Consider the following 25,550-nt stretch of genomic DNA (forward strand, 5'->3'; position numbering starts at 1 on the left):
TCGAATCTGATGTAATTACGAAACCGCAAGAACTGGTGCTACAGCTCACTGAGTAATTAGCTTGTTTGCTTTGGCAGGACTGTAAATAACCTGAGTGAATGTAATTTTGTATCTATTCTCACATTTAGAAGCCATACATGTTCACGTAAAGAAAAGGATTTGAGGAAATTTTAAATGTGACAACTTGATATAATCATCAAACCCTTATCATATACACTTCACTTCGCTACATATATATATATATATATATATATATATATATATATATAATATTTATTTATTGATTGATTGATTCATTCATTCATTCATTCATTCATTCATTCATTCATTCATTCATTCAATGTTCTGCCCAATGACAGGTCTTTCACTGCAAACCCAGCTTTCTCCGATCTTTCCTATTTTCTGCCTTCCTCTTTGTCTCCCCATATGACCAATATATCTTAATGTCATCTGTCATATCTTCTTCTGCCCTGAACTCTTCTCCCATTCAACATTCTTTCCAGACATCCTTCAGTTGACAGTTTCTTCTCAGCCAGTTGCCCAACTAATTCCTTTTCCTCTTCCTGACAGTTTAAGTATCATTCTTTCTTCACCCACTCTTTCCAACACATCTTCATTTCTTATTCTGTCTGTCCACTTCACACATTCCATTCTTCTCCATATCCACATTTCAAATGCTTCTAGTCGCTTCTCTTAACTTCGTCGTAATGTCCATGTTTCTGCCCCACACAATATCACACTCCACACAAAGCACTTAATTAGTCTCTTTCTTAGTTCTTTTTCCAGAAGTCTACAGAAGATGCTCCTTTTTCTATTATAAGCTTCGTTTACTTTTGCTGTTCTCCTTTTGACTTCTTGGCAGCAGCTCATGTTATTGCGTATAGTACACCCCAAGTATTTAAAGCTGTCCACTGGCAGGGCAGGGTAGGGCAGGCAGGGCAGGCAGGCCAGAGCAGGCCAGGGCAGGCAGGCAGGCAGGCGCACATATTGATGCATAATAAATTATACAAACTCATGTACACAAGTTTCACAGAAACCTGGCTTAGTTGTAAGGAAAATCTAGAATTGAACGATTTCATTAGTTTTAGTAAGGTTAGGGATAAGCGTGTCAGGAGGGGTAGGTGGGCGGGAGGTGTTTCCATTTCAATTAAAAAGGGCATAGGAGATAATATTAAGAATTTGAACACGGGTCTGGAAGGGGTTGTCGGAGTATCATTAAGAGTGGGTGAATTAGATTTAGTCATTTTGGGTGCTTATAGGCCGCTTTCCGGTTCGCGGTATGCTAATCCGCACTTCTTTGAGGACCTGGCAGAGATCGTTTCCAGTTTAACAACCATATTTCCAGGGGCGGAGCTCGTTGTTCTCGGGGACTTCAATTCAAGAACGGGTTGTGAGAACATTTCATTAGTAGGTGGGAATACGGAAGAGGACGACAAAAGGGGGCCAAATAGAAATAGTAAAGATAAGATTCTGAATGGGGAGGGAAGGGATTTATTGGCATTTTGTGACTTCTTGAATCTAGAAATTATGAACGGGAAATATGGGAGGGATCTAGAGGGACAGCTGACATTCATAGGAGAGAACGGAGGGAGTGTGATAGATTACATACTGTGTAGCGTGAATTTAATCGAATTTTGGGTGGGCGACAGGATTGAATCACAACACTCACCTGTGGTTTTGCAGATTCATGTTCAGTCAAATAATAAAAATAAGGAAGAGATAAGAGTTTGGGCGCATAACCGGGGCAGAACTGTTAACAGATATAAATAGAAGAGCGAGCTACAGGACACATTTCTCACTAACTTAAAGCTGTCCACTGACTCTACTGCCTCATTGAGAATTCGCAAGTTTACATTGTTTATTTTTCTTCCTTTGACCATGGTTTTTGTCTTATTTGCATTTATCTTCATTGCATACTGCTCTCACACACACACACACACACACACACGCACACACATATACATACATACAGTATATATAGGCCAATTTTTTGAGGGGCTTATTTTCAAAACGACCTTTGCCTATTCCCATTACTTTGTGGAAAATCACGAAAAGCGTTTTAGGTCTAACATTTCTTACCATCTAAGCAAGAGACATTATGAAATCGGAGAGATTGGGTGCATTTAGAATCAATTGGGGGCATGAGCTTCTTTGATTCCAAAGCTGGAACTAATATTTTGTCGCGATTTTGCTGTGGACAGGGATCAGTTTGATTACAATAATCACTTTTAACGCATTATTTTAGTGATTTAGAGGGTGCTCTGAAGCCAAATCATGGAAGTTGTATGCATAGTTATATCTGAAGAATGCATGGACACAGGAAGCTCATTTCCATTATCAGGTGGATAAGAGACGTTTTGAAAATGAATTAATTTATACAGAGTGATCCAGAAATTATGTTACAGAAGAATATGGTAGATAGAGGGAACCAAAATAAACATTTTTTCATTAAGAAATGTGTGTCCTATCTGGCATCGGTACGACGCTACACTCGTTTTACTGTTGTGACTGTTTGCCATGTTGAGATTTTTGTTGTTGCTATGCACATTGATGTGTCATTAGTCTCAGCCCACATGTCATGGCAAATAGCCTAAATGAAGAAAATTACAGGGGCTTTCTGGAAAACACTCTGCCCGATTTATTGGAAAAGGTACCGCTTGCAGTATGCATCAGGATATGGTTCCTTGCATGACGGAGCTCATGAGCACTTCAGTCTTTCGACAAGGTAACAGCAGACGGCAACATTTGGTGACAGATGGATTGGTTATCAAGGTCCCGTCCCATGGCCAGCAAGATCGCCAGATCTTAATCCGCTTGACTTTTTTTGTGGGGATATCTGAGGATCTTCGTGTACGCCACACCTGTAGACAGGTCGATGATTTTTTTCCACGTATTGTCGACGCCTGTAACACCATACATACTACACTTGGCATATTTGAATGGAAGTGACAGTCAATGTTTCGGCGATCCACAAGTTGTTAAGTGACATTGTCTGTTCTTTTTCATTGAGAGCTCAGTCAGCAGAGAGTCAAGCCATTGGCTCTTACCAGAATAATTTCGTACTGAAATGTACGTATAATTGACAAGGACTTACTTGCCTTTTACAATTCCTTAAACAATAAACTGTGTCCGAAGATGAGTAAATTTGCAGCGAAAATTAGCCTATTACGATATTCAGCAGCACATGCGTACTGGTAGGTTTTCATGAACCTAACAAACTCAACATTAGGCGTAAGGGCTGAGCTATTCGATCATGATAAGCACCCTATGCTTAGATTTGCTTCTTTAATTAACGATACGTAATAAGGCTGATGTGAGGCAGAAATCGAAGAAGAGATTTTGGCGAAATTCCATCTTAAACGGTTTATTTTGGCATAACAATATTGCTATTTTAATGAAAATGATGCAATACTCCAGTTTCGAAAGTTGTATACGTGGACGTAGTTCTTGTTAAATTATTAATTCCTTATTGTAATGTTTTAAGTAACTTTATTCAAAATCTTAGATGTATAACATCTTCTGTTGCGAAATAATTTTATTGAATTTATTAAAAATGTATAAGCAAAAGTATAAAGATTTATTGCATCGCGACTTTATAATGTTTTTTTTTCACACTTGTATTTTGGTTGCTCATATTTGTACAGCAATATATTATACTGCAACCAAGTAGCACACGAAACAATCGAACGACGTACGTACACTATTTCTTATATTGGGACATCATTTTATTTTGACTAACATTTCTAATATTAACCTGGCTGTACCTTTGGATTAACGGTTGAGGACCGGAAACGCCGTTTGTCATCCCCTTCTACGACTGGAGTTCGATGATACTGGCGTAAATACAAACAAATCACTTTACTAGGTGTAGGAGGGAAGAAAAGAAGTACATTCCTTTACGTAAACTAGGAATTATCGTGATTTTGAATTTGATAATTTTCATTAAGTTTTTGTTTAATCAAAGCACAGTACTGTATTAACAATAAGTGTTTTACTCATGAATTGAGCTATACATGCGGACGTATTCATTACGCAGTGTATATTACTGCTGTCTACAGCACATTAGCGTACAATATAGAGAATGAAGTGAAATAAAAAAAATAATCATAATATGATATTTAAACACATTTTTTAATATGGTCCCCGTGCATTTCGATACAGGCTTCAGTTCGTTTTTGCATATTATTACACTGTAGACTATTGTATCTGATTCCAATTACCAGTTTCGTCCTTCGTACTAATAACTCATGTTGAAATAATTCTGTATCTACTCTATAAAGAGAACCTTACGTACTGTAAATTTAATCTTCACTTCTATCCGATGAGAAAAGATAAAATTACTCAGACATGCTATCTACTGTTCGTCCACGTGGTTATGTCGCAGGATCGTAGAAAGGGGCGAAATCACGTAACAGTTAATTAATTAACGAGGCCCTTTTATTTAAGTTATTTTAAACAGTTGTATAATATTACGTAGACGTCCAATTCTTAACAGAAATTAATGTTTTCAGAAAAGAGCTAAGACAGCCCAGCCACTAGCCTTTACAGAGGGGCGAGCAGAAGCTGGTGGGGGAAACCGAGATGTGACTATGGCAAGCGGACGACAGTACCTTTGCTAAAAAATATGTGTCAATATTGAAAGCTTTTTATCACTGGAAAACGCTAACATATTTCTGGAACGTACTACATTCACCAACTCAGTACTGCTTACTATGAGCGTATACGCGACCTTGAGTCTGTGTGGAGAACGGTTGGAAATTTACTAGTAGAAGGGGTGTGAGTGAAGTACATTCAAAAACTCAGGTAAAATAAAAATTGAAGTAAAAGTAAAATGATGTCCATGTATATCCCTGCTGTAGTGGAATCACGATTGTTGAATATTGTGATATATGTGTAGTACATAATGTATTTTATAGTATTCCTTAAATTATTACAAGTGTGCGATTTATATCGACTTACTTCATAATTTAAAAACATAATAGCACAGTCTAGTATATACAGTCACGAAGCTTGAGTTGTGAGGGTGCTAGGAACAATAGACTGTGCCGGTACTATTTTGCATTGTCTGTAATGAGGCGATATTAGCGATCCTAGTGGTTAGCAACTATCTATGGATGCATATTTACTACGTATTGAGCTTCGTGGTTGTATATACTAGACTGTGATAATAGTCTATTTATAGGCCTACTACAATAACATAAGAAACACCTACTTAAGTTCTTTCTAGTTATATTTGTGTAACGATAAGTAAAAATGGCTTAGAAATTGTCTGGAATAGATGTACTCGTAGATTTATATGTTAATGAAAGTCTCTAATTAACTAAAATCAATTAGTTTGTGTAAGAAATGCTAAATACTGTTTTTTTTCTGATAGTGTAAATACTGCTTTTTACGGCACCATACGCTGCAGACCAAAAGAGTCTCCCTGTCTATGGAATCGTATCAGAGTAGAGGAGCAATCCTTATAAAAAACCGTATCCTAGCAACCGCAAATATTCCAGCCTGCATATCACATTCAACTGTCACCACTGAGCGAAATTATTGGTTCATAATAATCCCACTGGAGGCACCACTACAGTTCATGTCATTGAAAATTTTTCCTAGGGCAGAATGAAAAAATTTCCTCGCCGAACTCCGTCTCCGTGACAAACTACGAGAGATAAAGTGGCACGTGCGTGCATGCGTGCCATGGCGTGAGGCACTAATACTCTGTGTCATTAAAAGCACCGGGGTCGAACCGAGGGGTATAAATTAGAAAGCTGGGAATAAAAGTCAAGAAACAAATGTTTTACGTGTTGCATATATCATGGGGACAATCTGCGAGGAAACAGCACGCATGTAGGTCAGGGGTATTCAACTACTGTGATAAAATAAGGTACCGTAATTCAACTCCATCAAAGTATGTGAAATTTAAATAACCTAAACTAGTGGTCATCATGTTTCCTATTGAATCAAAGTTTTCTAGTTAAAATTTCGCAAATGAGAATGTCCTAACCTTGTACATCGAAAAATATACAGGGTGCTTCCGAGGTGGTGTTACAAACTTTCAGGGATGATGGCGAAGGGCACATGTATCAATTTGAGATAAGGAACCATGGTCCGGAAATGACTGAGTCGAAAGTTATAAGCAAAAATAGTTGTGTGGAAATGAAATTGTAATTTGGCACCACGTGCCCTCCTCCCTTAACCTTTGGAACAGTCGTGAAAAGATGGTATGTCTCCTACGTGGGTACTTGCCCCGATACAATCTGTGAGCTTGTCTACTGTTCCCATTGGCTCATCCGTATTCGAAAATCAGGTCTGCTTATTCCGCTCTCGTGTACTCCTCCATTTCACTAGGACTGATCGACTGGACACTGCAACTTGTACACATACACTGCTGTCTACAGACGTGCATATCAGGACCGACCATGTCCGTTACACATCACGCTATCTGCATTGCTTTAGTGTAGTTTCCTGTCCCCATCCCTCAGACAGCGCATTGAATGGAATACTGTAAGTAGACAACGTAAACGTCAGATGAATATTTTATGTGTAAGATGTACAGATAAATACACATAAATAAGGTGTACAGAGGAATAAAATTATTTCATTTCCACACAACTATTTTTGCTTGTAGCTTTCGACTCGATCATTTCCGGACCAGGGTTCCTTATCTCAAATTGATACATGTGCCCTTCGCCATCATCCCTGAAAGTTTGTAACACCACCTCGGAAACACTATGTATAATTATTTCATCTTATATTATTATTATATCTTAACTATGAAAAAATGAGGTCAAAATTATACAGTGTTAACATTTACCTATAACTATACCATTAACTTTTTTAAAATTACTATATACAACTCTTACAGTATATATGTACAATAATTTTATAATTATAATGGTTTATTTACTTTCTCTTACTCTCCTATGCGCGGTCAGACTTACAAGGTATTATCGGTCGTATTTTTTGTACTGCATACACTGCTCCTCTACCTAATGTCGATATACTAGAGCCACATTAGTGTCATTAGTAGAGCCCGGATGTTTAGGCATTTATTTTGGTTAAAATAGGCAGGCATATAGACACTAAAAATAGTAAAAATAGGCAGTGAAATAGGTATTTATTATTCATGGAAACAGACAAAACATAGACAAATATTTAATAAACTATCCCATATGGTACTCACTTTCCTTGGTTACATGTCACAACAAGATGCTTTTTTAAGTTGTCAACTGTCATAGTGAGCAATTTGTCAGAGAGAAAGATTTTCATGGTGGAAAAAGATCTTTCTACTTCTACTGAAGTGATTGGAGTTAACTTAAAACAACTTATTTCAGAAGGACTGTCTCTACTTTCTTTCAGAGATCGGGAAAAATCTACTGTGTATTGTCTGAAAAAGAGGGGTGTGAGAAGGGATTTAGAGACTTCAAAGTATGTGTGACTTGTGCATGCAAGCGACAACAGTAACGGGACCTGGAGACTTGCTTTTAATACTTCCCTCATCCCCTTTCTTTCGCTGGTAAACCCCGAAGTGACCTGAGCACTGAGGGTTATACTGTTCAAACATCTTTGTTCATCATCATCATCATCATCATCATCATCATCGTCCTTGCAGGTATTAGGCCTAGTGCCCTGTTACGGTCTCCGTCCATCTTTTCAGGGGGCGTCCCAAAGATCGTCTTCCATGTGATATACAGTATAGCGGAGAATTTGTCTTGGGAGTCTGGAACGATCCATCCTATTGACATGGTTAAGCCATTTTTGTCTATAGAGGTTGAGATGTTCATAAATAGGTGTAATTTTCGATTCTTTTGTAATTAGTTCATTCCTTTTGTGGTCAAGCAAGCTGTAGCCGGCAGTCCTCCTTAGAAATCTCATTTCCGCAGTTGTTAGGCGTTGAACATCTGAGTTTCGGACAGTCCAGACCTCACTACCATACATGAGGACAGGTCTTTGTTAAGTGACATAAATGATGGAATCGGTAGGGGAGAAAGTTTAAGAGTTCTTGGAAACATGTATTGCTGGAGAATAAGTTTCTCAGTAAATATTTGTGTGAGGTGAATATATATTTTTAATTTGTACAACCGTTCTTTCTTGTTTTTATGTAATTTATGTGCGGTTTATTTTAAATGCATTAAAATGTATAAAATGTACAATAATGACGCAAAAAGGCTATAAAAAAGGCATTTAACCTTAAAATAGGCAACGGGAGCTAAAATAGGCAAAAAAGGCAAAAAAAATTGGGCCTATCGTCCTCAAATGTATGGAAAAGTGTTTATCTCTGATAGGTCTTTCATACATACACTCAGTTTAAAGAAGACATTTTGCCTAACATCCGGAATCTAGTCATTATTATAAGTTTGTAGTCCTGTAACTCTTATGTTTTCGAACAAGTTCTAAATTTATTTTTATGTCCTTGTTGCAGGAAACCCGCTCGCTATTCTTGAAGACCTCTTCTCATTCGAGTGACTCTTACCCTTAGAAATAAGAGACAGACGAGTGTCAAGTTCCAAGAACAACTTGGGTGCTTCAGTCGAAGCGCCATTCCGGAAGTAGCGGAAATCAAACCAACAAGTCGTTAGAAACTAAAAACGACCAAGTTTGTTCTTCCGAAGTTGGATGTGTGTTGCTCCAACTCAAATTACCGCGGCAGCAACAAGAAGACAAGACAAGATCTACTAACAGAATTACGCAAGAAAACAAAACACTGATAAAGCATTTGCCACAACTGACAATCGTCGAGTGTACCGGCAGAAACCTGACACATCAAATGCACACGTTCTGGGCAACAAGACGTTGACAACTATATCTCGTATGTAGCGAGGAACAAAGGAGGAGCAACGCACGCTGCACAGACGTTCACAGCAATAGCTACAGACGATCATAAGGACTAATAAACGCAATATTTCTTAAGCATAGTATCAAGTTGTGGAGAAAATCTCTCCATATAGTCATCGGTCACAATTTCTCATTAAGGTTACAAAAACACCACTATTCAAATGTTAAATTTTTTCCTACGGTAATTACAAATTTAATATCAGTATCCATATTTTTAAATTCGTTAAAAAATAAAGACTGCTATAATCAGTAAAAGTGGGACTATTTTTAACAGGTCTATTATAAACGATAGTGAATAACTCAGATACTACATACTGTTAATTTGAGGTGAAAGGGCATTAAATACATATGTATGGACCTAGAAAGTGAGAAGATAAGAAGATTGGGATATACATAGAAAGTGAGGTGGTGAGCAAAATATAGAATTGCATAACAAATCATAAGTGAACACAAGTACCAGAAGGACGCAGTTACAAGCCACCACTAGTGATCGGAAGAAAACAGTAAATTTTAATAAAAGAACTAAAAACAGTGAACTGTAGTGTGAGTGGATTATACGAGCCGCTGCTGCTACGTGTTGAGGTGATGCGGAGGTAAACATGCGAGTGCCGTTGTTGCTTCTGCCCGGGGAGGAGGAGTACTCTTGGTTTCGTTCACGTCTTGCAAGACGGCGTTCAGACATCACGGACGATGACATCGACCAGGATGTACTTCAGGGCGAGGATCCCGAGCCCACGCCCTTCGCTCAATACACAGAGGCCCAGAGCGACGAGAGCGGTGATGTCATCGCGAAGCCGCCACTGAGCGACATGGAACGACTGTACAGTAAGTAGTAAAACATTTTAATTCACAGTATTGCTAGTTACTCAGGAGAAGACGATCGGAAGGAATGTGACCTTCTTGACTGTGGATGTTTATTATTATAAACATCGCTCACATAAGCATCCCACTAGCCAGGTTATTACTCATGCATAACATGCAAAACATTGGTTATAATAAGCGTATGGAAGTTAAAATGTACTAATTATTTTAACAAAGTAATTATTAAGATACTCTAGGATATGCCATTAGGAAAGTCCAGGATAACAGAGAGGGTTTAGAATTGAACGGGTTACACGAGCTGCTTGTCTATTCGGATGACGTGAATATGTTAGGAGAAAATTCACAAACACCAGTATTTTACTTGAAGCAAGTAGAGAGATAGGTTTGGAAGTAAATCCCGAAAAGACTAAGTATATGGTTATGTTTCGTGACCAGAACATAATACGAAATGGGAATATAAGAGAGATGGAGAAATTCAAATAACTTGGAGCTACAGTAACAAATATAAATGACACTCGAGATGAAATTAAACGCAGAATAAATATGGGAAATGCCTGTTATTATTCGATTGAGAAACTTCTGCCATCCAGTCTGCTCTCAAAAATGCTGAAAGTTAGAATTTATAAAACCATTATACGCTAAACTGGAGAATTATCACGGTAGTTTTGAACCGTGCCGTTACGGTTACGACCAAATTTAACTAAATACACGATGTTGCCAACATAAGAACATACTTTGGTCTTTGGTGTCGTTAGAAGGAGAAATTTGTTTCTTTTTATCTCTACCTCTGTCGTTCTGAACATTACTGAGAGATAGCACCACTGTTACATCTATTTCAATGATTTTTCCCTGGAGCACCAATTTGTTTGGACAACATTTCTACATAGAAGATTAAGACGGATCTTACAAGCGATCTCCAATTTCTAACAGTATGGTCATCAAAATTGTGTGTCCATTTTATCTCGAACTAAAATCTCTCTCGCATTTTCTTTTGTTTCATCACGGCCGAATGGGTTTATCTCTTCAGTATCGATGTTTCTAGTCGGTTATAGCCTTTACGACAGTTTTTGTTTCGTAATATTGATAAACAATAATATAATTAAAGCGGTGAATAATTTCATGGCCCCTAAAAGGTTCTTTTTTTTTTAGTAAAAGGCTAAGTATTTTCTCTAGGTCACAAATAAAACTGCAACGCGGTCATAATTACGTACTTAACGCTTTGGCGAACTTTAACCGGATATTTACGTTCCGTTATTTAAATTATATCCCGTGAAACACACCTTTTTCCCCTTTATTTTGTTGTCATAAAGCGGTGAATAATTTCATGACCCCTATAAGTCTTTTTTTTTTTTCGTAAAAGGCTAGATATTTTCTCTAGGTCACAAATAAAACTGCAACACGGTCATAATTACGTACTTAACGCTTTGGTGAACTTTAACCGGATATTTACGTTCCGTTATTTAAATTATATTCCGTGAAACACACCTTTTTTCCCTTTATTTCCTTGTCATAATCCACTTTAATATCGTACTACATATGAATTTTCTTTTAATGCATTAAAAAATCGTCGTTGTACTACATAAACCTTGCACTTGTCTAATGGAGTGATTTATTTAAGAATATAGTCGCGAATTTTACTACCACCATTTCGATTGTGTTTTATTTGACACGGCTCGGCCAGCGACTAATGGCCAGCGAGTAACGTCGACTATCGACATTGCTCTACCGTGCGTATTATCCAGTTGTTCTGTTATATTACCGGTTGTTCTTATGGTTCTCCCACTTTGAGAGAGGAATAGAGTTTAAGAGTATTCGAGAATAAAGTGCTTAGGAAAATATTTGGGGCTAAGAGAGATGAAGTTACAGGAGAATGAAGGAAGTTACACAACGCAGAACTGCACGCATTACATTCTTCACATGACATGATTAGGAACATTAAATCCAGACGTTTGAGATGGGCAGGGCATGTAGCACGTATGGGCGAATCCAGAAATGCATATAGAGTGTTAGTTGAGAGGCCAGAAGGAAAAAGACCTCTGGGGAGGCCAGAATTAGATGGAACGATAATATTAAAGTGGATTTGAGGGAAGTGGGAAATGATGATAGAGACTGGATTAATCTTGCTCAGGATAGGGACCGATGGCAGTCTTATGTGAGGACGGCAATGAACCTCCGAGTTCTCTAAGAGCCATAAGTAAGTAAATAACTGTTAATAATTGTTTAATCTTGTATGAATTGTAATTAATAACTTAACTTCTCACATCCTAAGCACAAGAGCAATGATCAGAATCTGATGAAATCTGCATATTTTTAACGAATAGTATCGCCACTGTGTAACATAATGTACTGAAAGCATTTATATCACTAACATTCTTCTCTCTGCTGCTTCACCTCCCGCTCTTTATCTCAAGTATAAGAAAAATGGCTACCATAGGAATAAAATATGTCCCCCCCCCAAGGAGTTTCTTAAGCACTGTTGATCATACTGTCTATCTCAACCGGTGAAGCTTCAGCCCACATAAAAACTGTAGGTTTAGGCATCAATCTCCTAAGAGTCACCAAATCGAAGACAAATAATATTTCTACTAACTTCAGAAAGTTCACCTATATTATGTTGTTCTTAATCTAAATGTGTCATATTAGTAGGACTTCGAAAAACATTCCGATTACTATCCAGCGTTTCCGACTTTAAATCATGTGTATGAATTGTTGAGAACATTAATTGCATAACGAATGGGAGATACGTTAGTGGTAATGTTACAATGGTACAATACAGAAGGGAGCAAACACAATTCACACAAGAAACAAATAAAAAATACAACACAAAGAACACAAATACAAAACACAACACAAAGAACACAAATTTTGTGATGTTATTTTTAATTTGTTGATTGCGTGGATGTCGAAATTGTATCACGATATATTATGTCCCTCATTTTCACACTAATAAAAATGTGATTGAGGTGATGTAGTCGAAGTGGATTGCCGTATTCAATGTGCAATACATATTGACTCAGACGTTGGCGCCAAAGCTACAGACTCCCACGTTTTCTTGGTCCGAGGCTCAATATCAATCGAAGTACAAGATCATCAACGTTCCGAGCCTGAGACACGAATCCAATACCGAAAAGTCAGAGTTATGTTCCCGTTTAGTGGAGTGAAACGTTGAAGCAGGTTTTAACAGTGTATTCCCTTCCTTCTGGAGTCATTTCTTATTTTTAGAATCATTTATTACCCCTAAAATTAAGCAGATATATTCTAATAGTCATACTCTTTTTTTGTGATGTGCCTATGAATCGAATGATTGATGGCAGGAAATAAAATTATGGGATCGGATAATTGACGGCAGGAAAAAAAATTATGGGATCGGATAATTGACGGCAGGAAATAAAATTATGGAATCGGATATTTGACGACAGGAAATAAAATTATGGGATCGGATAATTGACGGTAGGAAATAAAATTATAGGATAGGATAATTGATGATAGGAAATAAAATTATGGAATAGGATAATTAACGGTAGGAAATAAAATTATAGGATCGGATAATTGACGACAGGAAATAAAATTATGGGCTCGGATGATTGACGGCACACAGGAAATGAAATTATGGGATCGGATAATTGACGACAGGAAATAAAATTAGGGTATCGGATAATTGACATCAGGAAATAAACTTATGGGATCGGATAATTGACGGCAGGAAAAAAATTATGGGATCGGATAATTGACGACAGGAAATAAAATTATGGGACCGGATGATTGACAGCAGGAAATAAAATTATGGGATCGGATGATTGAGCGGTAGGAAATAAAATTATGGGACCGGGTGATTGACAGCAGGAAATAAAATTATGGGATCGGATGATTGAGTGGTAGGAAATAAAATTATGGGACCGGGTGATTGACAGCAGGAAATAAAATTATGGGATAGGATTGTTGACGGCAAGAAATGAAATTATGGGATCGGATAATTGACGGTAGGAAATAGGATTATGGGATCGGATGATTGACGGCAGAAAATAGAATTATGGGATCGGATGATTGCCGGCAGGAAATAAAATTATGGGATCGGATAATTGACGGCAGGAAATAAAATTATGGGATCGGTTGATTGACGGCAGGAAATAAAATTATGGGATAGGATGATTGATGGCCTACTCAACATGATTTTACATACTTATTTGTCTCAAGCTTGAAGTCCACGAAACAAGTTTAATAAAGAGTTAAAAGACATGAAACGGGTGAATGGGTAAAATTTCTACACATTGATACATGAAATTTAATGGAGATTTGGAATATGCAAATTTTAATGTAGGGTGCCATTAAAAAATAAAGTTTACTGTCACACCCTGTATGCTTTAATTACTAACGTTTTTCGAACACTGGTATTATATCGTATGGTTTATCTCCAACAGCTTTTGTATACAACTTTCTTTTTTGTAAAATTAAGATTTAGGAAGTTATGAGTAATATTCCATACTTTCGAACACTCTATATATTCGATATGAAAAACGACAGCCCTAGTCACCGAGATGATGATTCTATTTAAATCTATGAGAATTTATTCCTTTCAGTTTAGTATTTATTCCCTTTAACTGCCATATATGATTACGGACGATTTATTAAAGCGTCTTAGTCAAAGTTAGAAATTTAATGACATCAATTACCAAGTTTGTCAACCAGGATTAATTGAATGTTTATAGAGTGTTGGGTGAAATTAATTTTGCACCACCCTTCGATGTATGGCACAGTGGCTTTCCAAAAATGGCTTGGGGCTACACTTAATGGGCCATATAAACACAAACAGTCAATCTTCCTGGAGGGCTTAATTAGTCAGAATTGGGAAGTAAATATTGAATCTTCTCATGGGAAGTGTACGGGGCACTGTTCCAGAAGACCTGACTGGAAGAGCAATTATTAAACCAGTTCCCTCAGGCCTATTTCTGCTCACATATAGGGTAAGTGATGGTATTAACTCCATCAATTCGAAAAATTGGTTACAACTGACCAGAAATGCGGACAATAATATTGATAGTCGTACTCTTTTTGTGGTGTGCCTATGAATCGGATGATTGATGGCAGGATATAAAATTATAGGATCGGATAATTGACGGCAGGAAATAAAATTAGGGGATCCTTTGTAACCTTTCCTATGGAATGTGCGTTTTAAAAGTTGTAATTGTGACAAGGTTTTAAACAACACAAGTAAATAAAAGTATGGTACATACTGGCGCTATTGCCTGCAGTGAAGATAATAACGCCACTTACTTTTTACAGCAAAGAAACGTGATTATAAGCAAGAGTGACAAATGTAAGATCATGTTTTAGAATTATACAACTCTAGGGACAATAAAAATATCCCAATACTCATTACTACATAACTTTAAAAAAAATCATTTTCTTTTTTTCATTTCATTTGTTGTATTCCATAGATCTTACATTAGCAAGGAAGCATTAAGATGTGGAACAAGTCAAAATTTTACAAGATTATATTTTTACAAATTTTTACAATTTCAATTTCAATTTTTACAATTTTTTGGCGAGATGTAGTGAGATGAGGTGAGTGTTCGCCAACAGATTACCTGGGATTTGTCTTATGGTTGGGGAAAACCTCGAAAAAAGCCCAACCAGGTAATCAGACCAAACGGGAATGAAGTGAAGTGAGGCTGAGGATTCGTCATAGACCACCCGGCATCAGTCCCGCGGCTGGGGAAATCCTCGGAAGAAACCAATCAATCAGACCAAACGGAGGATCCAAACCAAGCCCGAGCGAAGCTCCGGATCAACAGGCCAGCGAGCCTGCCGACTGAGCTACATTGATGACTTTACGAGTAGACGCAAGAAGAGCTTGCCACGGTAAGCTGCGCGAACTTTCGGAAACGTTCGGGTGCACTCGACCTCGCTTTGATTCGATTGGCAAACTGTCGACAGTTCTCAGTCGTCTGCTAGCTTGTTGTTTCGAGCGAGATTTATCACAGGGCATGTAACGTAACCTAAACCTTCTTGCAGAGTAACTAATAACATAACATTGTTGAAAATACAGAAGCGCGAATTTTTTTTACATATAAAATCACTGAATGAAATGACAAAGATGTTATAAGAAATATATAATCGTGTAATAATTGATATTTGACGTTGTAATAAAACACTAATATTATGTGATTTTATTAAAATGTTCCGATAACTAGGGTACTATGGTCGGTTTATTTTAATCTGTATATACTCCTTATGTTACGATCGGAGCCTGTTTCGTTTTTCATAAATTTATGATCGTTATAAATAATTCGCTAGTTTGACTGTGTAACGTTTTATTAGCACTTATTAAGTACATAGAATGTTATACAGAACTCTGTTATTTAACAAACACACTTTGAACTACATAAAACTCCTGATATCAGGGATAAAATGCAGAATATGTAACGCAAACGCTAGCTTCTACCCGCTCTGCACAGCAACAATCCACGATACGAACAGTTCAAGACCGCGCTTTCGATTGCGCCCTGTAATCAGCATTAGGTGATTCATAGCAGCCCTGTAACGAGCATGGCGGCACGAGGACCGAATATCGTTCTCTGCGCATCAGTCAAATGGGCAAGCTTTCTTTGCGCTCCCTCTATAAGTACACAGTGTATATATATATATATATACACTGTATATACATACATAAATACATACACACATACAACGCTTGTCTACGGAAAATAAATTCCTTCCATTGCCTATGCCGGGAATAGAACTAGTGACTGATTGGATGAAAAGAGCTTACACTATTGACAAGCCATGGCACGCCGTCAGTTTTATATTAGCAAAAACAAAAATAGTTTGTTTTTTTTTTTATTTTATTTGGTTATTTTACGACGCTGTATCAACATCTAGGTTATTTAGCGTCTGAATGAAATGAAGGTGATAATGCCGGTGAAATGAGTCCGGGGTCCAGCACCGAAAGTTACCCAGCATTTGCTCGTATTGGCTTGAGGGAAAACCCCGGAAAAAACCTCAACCAGGTAACTTGCCCCAACCGGGATTCGAACCCGGGCCACCTGGTTTCGCGGCCAGACGCGCTGACCGTTACTCCACAGGTGTGGACACAACAAAAATAATCGTAAGTGTTAAATTCATATGAATTATTCGGTAATTGTCTTTTAACGAACGTAGCTTCTACTGTAGAGGCTATGTAGTTGTTAAACCGTTGAAAGTAGTCTAGTCTCCATTTCTGTGAGTCACAGTTGCAATAGTAGTGAGAGAATTTTAGATTTGCTGAGTGAGAGGAGGCGTGACGTACAGAGAGCACTTCATTCGATATCGCCCGTCATTTCGCATCAGATGTAAATCGCGAGTTTGAGCTATATTCAGACTTATCGATTCACTATCTCTGGAACTGGGGTAATAGGAAAGCTCTACCCCACGCCTTTACATTTAAAAGAGCAGTAATTTCAGAGTAGGAGGGTGAATAGGCTATATGCGTGAGAAATGAACGACGTAATTATTTGATTAACTCTCTTCAGCAAAATATTTTGGCTGTTTGTCGTCTACTCATTTGATAATATGCTACAATTTCAAATACATGTGACGTATGTTTAAATCTATTTTATTCCTTCATGTGGATTCATGTGAGAATTACTTTTAGTCCTATATAAATTCTATAGACATTGTAGATCAATATACACGTACTAGTCGCTTGTAAGACTTGGAAGGAAAAATAGTGAAAGCCTATAATGTCACAAAGACTATACTATGTCTGCATCCAGGCTGACGACGCCATTTTCAGCACTACAGTATGAATAAATTAATGTTAGATGTAGTCTACATCGCTATGCAAAAGTACTAAGGACAAAAGCCATGGCCCGCTCATGGAATTCGCTGCCGCTCGAAATCAGGGGTAGTATTAGTCTTCAGTTGTTTAAAATTAGGTTATTTAGAAATATTTTAAATGCAAAGAATTAATTTTTTAGTATAATTTTTATTTATTATTATTATTATTATTATTATTATTATTATTATTATTATTAATATTGAAATGCATATAGAGTGTTAGCTGGGAGGCCAGAGGGAAAAAGACCTTTGGGGAGGCCGAGACGTAGATGGGAAGATAATATTAAAATGGATTTGAGGGAGGTGGGATATGATGGTAGAGACTGGATTAATCTTGCTCGGGATAGGGACCAATGGCGGGCTTATGTGAGGGCGGCAATGAACCTCCGGGTTCCTTTAAAAGCCAGTAAGTAAGTAAGTAAGTAAGGAAGGAAGGAAGGAAGTAAGTAAGTATTTATTATTATTATTATTATTATTATTATTATTATTATTTTACACAGTCATTACTTTATTTTTCCATTAACACTTATATCTAGGTAATTGTCATTGTCTCAATGTAACACGTGCTGTGCTGATCATATTAATTCTACTATTCCTTTAGTTGTGAGATTATATTCATATGTATTAATTCTTTTTTTTTAGTTAATACTGTATATTAGAATGTATTTTCCTGTTTGTAAATATGTATTCAGTCTCTTTTTTATTATATATTTTATTATTATTGTTATTTTAAAGTTAATACTGATTGTGTATATGTATTCAATCTCTCTTTTTTACTTAATTATGTTTATTATTATTTTTAAGTTAATATTTGTATACCGGTATGTATTTTTCTGTATGTGATTTGGTCCTGGTTGAGTGGAAGAGAAGGCCTGATGGCCTTAACTCTGCCAGGGAAAATAAAACTATTATTATTATTATTATTATTATTATTATTATTATTATTATTATTATTATTATTATTATTATTATTATTAAAATAAAATGAAAACAGATAACAACTTGTAAATACCACAACTACTTTCTTTGGTCGAATCACAGAATTTCAATTTAAGCTAGCAAAATCCTTATGAATTTTTAGGCTTTCAAAAGTAGACTTTTGGAAACACCATCGTGTCCGGAAAATTAATGCCTCCAACGTTTCGGAACTACATACAGGTGCCATCATCATGGTAAAAGTTCTGTAGTAAAATCCCGTTCAATATGAATTTATAAACTATACAGATGTCGTCATGTAATTTGTCCGCGACGCAGAAGTCAATTTCTGGTCAGTCACGCCTACCTTCAGATCACGTGACGGGAGTCTTCCCCTATCTACACTCCTCTCCCCTATACTGTTCCCAGCAGCTCAGACACGCTCACAAGTAAACATTCTGATGGGGCAGATAAAAAAGTTAATTTTTTTCTTCCACTATGTTAATAATGTCAAAAGAAGTGCTTATACAAATTTTATCCATTCAACCGCAATTACGAGGCCATCCAGAAAGTGATTTTCCTAGAGCCTTTTACAGAAAAAAAGCACAATTGCATGGAAAGATTTATTGAAACAGATACAGCAATTGCTATGCTATTTGTCAACATATCCCCCACTGAAATTGAGACATTTGTCATATACCATGGGATCAATTTCTGTATCCTTGTTTCGTAGAAGTCAGCAGCCTGGGATCGGAATCAGCGTTTGATAGCAGTCTGCACCTCTATGTCGATCCCATGATATGACAAATGTCTCAATTCCGCTGGGAAATATGTTGAAAAATATCTCAACTATTGCTGTGTCTGTTCCAATAATTTTTCCTAATGAAATTGTCTGTTAACGGCCCCTGGAAAACATTTTTTACGGTCCTCGTAATTGCGGTCGAGTGGCTGATCAGGTTGTAAGCTCCACCCTCCCGTCTGCCCGTTTTTTCCGAGATTTTCCCCAACCGTAAGGCGAATGTTAGGTAATCTATGGCGAATACTCGGCCTCATCTCGCGTAATACCATATCGTTATCACCAATGTCATCGACGCTAAATAACCTAGTAGTTGATACAGCGTCGTTAAAAACCAACTTAAAATGTTCCATGGTAGTCCGCAGCCGACTCAACATCGGACGCAAGCCCGAAATGTGGGGAAGAACCGGAGATGGAAGAGAAGAAGTATATTTATGAAGGCGAAATGAGTCCAACGCCGAAAGTTACCCAGCAATTCTACTTCAATTGTTTATTTATTTATATATTTATTTATACTAGCCGTACCCGTGCGCTCCGCTGCACCTGTTAGAAATAAATATAAAGTAATTACATAATTAAAATAGAACGTTTGACCCAGGGAACAACTTTTACAACAGCGCAAGATAATCTGCTTCGCTTATTACCCAATTTTTTTTTTGCATTGCATTTATTGCATATATATTTTATGTATTTTAACACGATTCAATTGAGCATAGTTAAAATTTGAATTATAAAATAATGGATTGCTAAGCTAACGTACTATTACTGCATACTAACACTCTCATTGTTCGTTAATTCTCTGAGATTAAAATGAGTGTACATAAATATTATTTTAAGAAATGCAGAAAACGAATGTACAAAATAGCCTATCAAATTTTCTGTGCATAAGAAGCTATTTTAATCTTACCTGTCCTCGATTTACTCAGACGTTACTGTAATAACATTATAGTATTATGTCCATCTAGAGAAACTACACTTTCCAATGATGAAATAATAATAATTAATTATACAAATCAGTTAATTTAGCTTCTGATATTACTTCATACAAATGCAGAAACATTCTCTGTAGGCTATGTTTAATAGCTTTCGATTTTTGATGTCCAAGACCCCTGTTTCGATTGTTGTTCAAGGCCCCTTATAGACGAAGTCATTTGTTCTTAATTCATTGCACTATCTTAGATGGCGTTATTTTAATTTTAAAACTCATTTATCTCATTAAATATCAGTCCTATAAAAATTTTGTAAAGAATAAAACTTATCGGAAATCATTTTTAAAGAACCTTTTGTTATGTAACATTTTTCACAAAAATCAATAATAAGCGAGATATTTCGATTTATTTAATTCAGACCCCTTATAACTCCCCTTTTAAATAAAGTATTTTGAATGCCATATAGCCTAAAATCTAAGTTACAACGAACTTAATTTATATTCCAATTTTCATATAAATCGGTTCAGCCATTATCGCGTGAAAAGGTAACAAACATACAGACAGACATACAAAAAAAAATTTCAAAAATGCAATTTTCGGTTTCAGGGTGGTTGATTATATATGTTAGGACCAATTATTTTTGGAAAGTCGAAAATTACCAGAAAAATTTCGGCTACAGATTTATTATTAGTATAGATTTATTTATTTATTTATTTACTTATTTATTTATGACCATAAAGAAAAACATTCCTTTACTAAATACTTTTGCGTTTGTAAAGTAGGCTTTTATTCAACATCACTTCATCCCACTAGTGAGATAAAGACTTTCCCTCACAGTTTGAACTTTATCTCACAGTTCATTAGTATTTTCCTAGTACCCGGGCACACACGTATACTTTTCCATTGAACTATTACTCAAGAAGTTAATATATTGGTTACTAGATGTCACTACCTCTACTTCTTTATTACCATTTCTTAAATATACATACACTCAATCTCCTTCTCTTTTCTCTATCTACTACGTCGTAATTTGTGCATTGCATTCATATCTAATACGTTTTTTTTTAATTTGTAATAATTTACCTTTTAGGAGGCGAGGAGACTTGAACCTACGAACCTTACGAACCTACGAAGTTTATGAAGTTGCGTTTATAGGATTTTATGGATTTTATAACAACACGCGTTAGTCAACTGAGCTAAACAGACACGATAATTGATTACGTTTTAATATTCCTCTTAAGTTTATAGAAGTAAAATGTGAAACTATTTTAATCACATTAGTCCCGTGAACACTTCTAAATAATCCCTGAAACTTCAAAAAGACCTTCTCTTCCACACTACCAGAAGTGAAATACATAACGAAACAAGACAAAAATAGTAAAGTCATACTTAAGTATAAAAATCATTTTCATGCACATTAACAAGCTTACATGGGCTGTAATGAAATATTAACTAAACATGGTACATAATTAAGTTATTTGCAATTCATATACTAATTCTACTTTATGATAGTTATAAATGACAATTTATATACACACAGAATAACCTATAAAAATCGGCTAACACTCACAAATCAATATCATGTAAAATTATGTAATTATTAATTCTCAATTTAAATTGATTAACCGTTCGGCAATCCCTGACAGGACGATTGGTTGAGGGTTTGAGAAAAAACCTCGGAGAAAATCTCAATCAGGGAAATTGTTCCGACCAGGATTTGAACCCAGACCCACTCGTTTCATGGTCACATGCTAACCGTTACTTCACAGCTATGGACGTTTTCAAACTTACATTAAGTCAAAATGTAACGCTTGTTCTATGGATTTATTTTCAACTCATATGTTATTATTGTTGTGCTAAAACAAGAAATAATAAATTTTGAGTCTACATCCGGTCGCGTTTTTGTTTATAGGAACTATTTGTAATAAATATTTCAATTACGTAAGCATTGTGAACTAAATGAATGAGATCAGCTCTGAGTATTATCCGCAAATTCCTCGCACGCTAATGGAATCTGCCACGACTAACGAGTTTGCTCAACATTGCGGAGCACGCAATTCCACTCCCACGTAACGTTCTCACTGCTGTGACAAAACGCCATCCCATCGAGTCTGTTTTGTTTAGTGAGCCACAGCATCACTGACCCTTTTGAAGTTTGTCTGTGAAAAACAAACAAACATCGACCTTGACGCTTGCACATGCTGATTGCCTACATAAGCAGACAATTGTGATTTACGCCTCAAGTGACGTCACACGGAATGACGTAAATTTTTTCCATTCTCGTCCAGTTCGAAGGAGTGTACAAAGTAGCCTATATGCCCTATTAATTCTTTTTAGCATGTGAAATTTAATTTTCAATATATACTCTTTGCGAAACTATTTTTTTCAGAACGTTCTTCTTCATCAAAAGACTCCAATAACTACTGCTGCTAATAGAATTTTTCAGTTTTATGAAATTTAGTTCAATTTAATTTGTCAACTAATAATAATAATAATAATAATAATAATAATAATAATAATAATAATAATGTTTGTTTACATCATAAGTCTGTGTTACTAGTCACTAGTCAACGATGTAGGTAATGGAGGGGAAGATAACTGACCACCCTATCACATTATCTCCTGGCTCAGTTTACTCATGAGCTATGCATTATTGGTGTCATTATGAGGTTCGAAATTGTCTTCGGACAGTAGACTAACAATAATAATAATAATAATAATAATAATAATAATAATAATAATAATAATAATAATAATTACTTATGGCTTTTAAGAAACCCGGAGGCTCATTGCCGCCCTCACATAAGTCCGCCATCGGTCCCTAACCTGAGCAAGATTAATCCAATCCCTACCATCATATTATCTAACCTCCCTCAAAACGAATTTTAATATTATCCTCCCATCTACGTCTCGGCCTTCCCAAAGTTCTTATTACCTCCGGCCTCCCAGCCAACACTCTATATGCATTTCTGGATTCACCTATACGTGCTACATGCCCTGTCCATCTCAAACGTCTGGATTTAATGTTCCTAATTATGTCAGGTGAAGAATAAAATGCATGCAGTTCTGCGTTGTGTAACTTTCTCCATTCTCCTGTAACTTCATCCCTCTTAGCCTCAAATATTTTTCTAAGCAGCTTATTCTCAAATATCCTTAACCTCTGTTCCTCTCTCAAAGTGAGAGTCCTAATAATAATAATAATAATAATAATAATAATAATAATAATAATAATAATAATAATAATAACAATAATAATAATAATAATAATAATAGTAATAATAATAATATACAGCTCAAATACTTGGGATGTACTGTAAGCAGTAACATGAAGTGCTGCCAGGAATTCAAGAAGAAGATAACAATGGCAAAGGAAGCTTTTAATAGAAAAGGAAGCATCTTCTGCGGACCTCTGGAAAAAGAACTAAGAAAGAGACTAGTGAAGTGCTTTGGGTGGAGTATGGCATTGTACGGGGAGAAACATGGACATTACGATGAATTGAAGAGAAGCGAATAGAAGCATTTGAAATGTGGTATGGAAAAGCATGAATCGTTTGAAATGTAAAGAGAGAATAAGAAATGGAGCTGTGTTAGAAAGAGTGGGTGAAGAAAGAATGTTGCTGAAACTGAGTAGGAAGAGAAAAAGGAATTGGTTGAGTCACTGGCTGAGGAGAAATTGCGTACTGAACGATGTAGTATTTCTTCCAGTTTATGCATATTACTTTGAAAATATTTTTCACTATTAGGCATTACAAATTGTTAGGCAGCGCCAAAACTGGTTACTGAGAAAGTCTGTTTGTGTAACCTGTATTAGTTTCTTGCGATATTTTCGTAATAACTACGGTTTTCTAAAATATCACAGCATATGTTACCAATCAGTAATGTATGGAATGGAGGGGAAAAGGAACTGATCTCCCGACCTTATTGCTTAGTTGCCTCATGAGTGATACCTTATTGATGTCACGAGGTTCCAACCGTCTTCGGACTCTTCACTAAATATAAAACACAGCAATGGTTTTGTTATAATGCAAAACTATTAATTTAATCTGATTAAAATTATGAAACAAATTGATTTCACTTAAGCCTATAGTAGCCTACCTACAAAAACATCTTCGTGGTATCTATATCTTAGAGGGTAATGTAATACGATTTTCTGAGCATGAAGTAGCAAATTGCAAGAAAAAATGTCATAAATATTCAATACAACACAAACATGAGTAAAAAATGTAACCCTAGTATGTAATTTTGTGAAGCAGATTTCAAGTTAATGTTCAGTATTCAATAAAATAAATTTTCAAAGCAGAATTTGGTTAACATAAGCGAAATAATTATACGTTACATTGTAATATTTAGAAAGTACCTTAAGTCGAAAGCTTCCATTTTCTCATATAATTCGTAATCTATAAGAGAGTAGCTCTAAAAATACTCTCTTCAAAACACCAGACCCGACTGTCTTGTGCTACATACCTAGTCTCTTTCTAAGTAGGTTATGATGCCATGTGGCTTTCTGTGGATGAAATGAATGTTCAGTACGAGAACACGGTGGAATATCCAAAAGTCTGGTTCTAAGGATGTCTTGTTCCATCCCACTCGCGTACGAATATTTTCAACTGAAAACGGAAATAAAGAATTCGAACCAATAATGATGTGATATGATATGATATGATGTGATATGATATATGATGTGATGTGACGTGACGTGACGTGACATGACATGATATATGATATGATATATGATATGATATGATATGATATGATATGATATGATATGATATGATATGATATGATATGATATGATATGATATGATATGATGTGATATGATATGATATGATATGATATGATATGATATGATATGATATGATATGATATGATATGATATGATATGATATGATATGATATGATATGATCTGTCTTACTTTACAATTTTAATCATCTATACCAAGTCTCACAACTAAAAAAAATTAAAACAAAACAAAAAAAGCACGCATCAAGCACGAACAGACCAACACATGTCAAACCACACGCCAGGCTGTACTAAATTTATGGACCTGACAACCTCCATATTGTATCAGTAATATATCTATGATTTACATCAATTTTATCAACTACAATTGGATGAAACGTCTTAACAACACGCATTTTAACAAAATATAGATATGTTAGTGACAAAACGACACTGCGCTTTAGTTCAACGTCAAACATCAAGATCAACAGAAACTGCCCTATTCAACGAACTTTAAATCGGCAAATACAGCCAACATATGTTCAAAGTGATTATAAACTTTTAAAGTGGTTTTACAAAGTGTTCATATTTCAATAACTACGCTAATAGTGGTTACAATTCTTAAACAATTTTATTTTATATTTTAGATCATATTAATTACATGACTCGCAGTGATTTAACCTAACATAGCATGTATATCATAGATCAACCTAAGTTAAGTCCAAG

The 25,550-nt window shown here is 36.0% G+C and overlaps 1 protein-coding gene across 3 annotated transcripts in view; it reads left to right on the forward strand.

Moving 5' to 3' along the window:
* The first annotated feature begins 9,294 nt into the window (after positions 1–9,294).
* LOC138716517 (synaptotagmin-15-like) overlaps positions 9,295–25,550 on the forward strand; it is a 313,906-nt gene continuing 297,650 nt past the window's right edge. For all 3 annotated transcript variants that reach the window (XM_069849662.1, XM_069849664.1, XM_069849663.1), the window contains exon 1: positions 9,295–9,651. In XM_069849662.1, coding sequence (XP_069705763.1) covers positions 9,426–9,651 — 226 coding nt within the window. In that variant the 5' untranslated portion in view covers positions 9,295–9,425. The remainder of the gene's footprint in view (positions 9,652–25,550) is intronic.

Source organism: Periplaneta americana, chromosome 16, assembly GCF_040183065.1.
Source record: "Periplaneta americana isolate PAMFEO1 chromosome 16, P.americana_PAMFEO1_priV1, whole genome shotgun sequence".
Classification (NCBI taxonomy): domain Eukaryota; kingdom Metazoa; phylum Arthropoda; class Insecta; order Blattodea; family Blattidae; genus Periplaneta; species Periplaneta americana.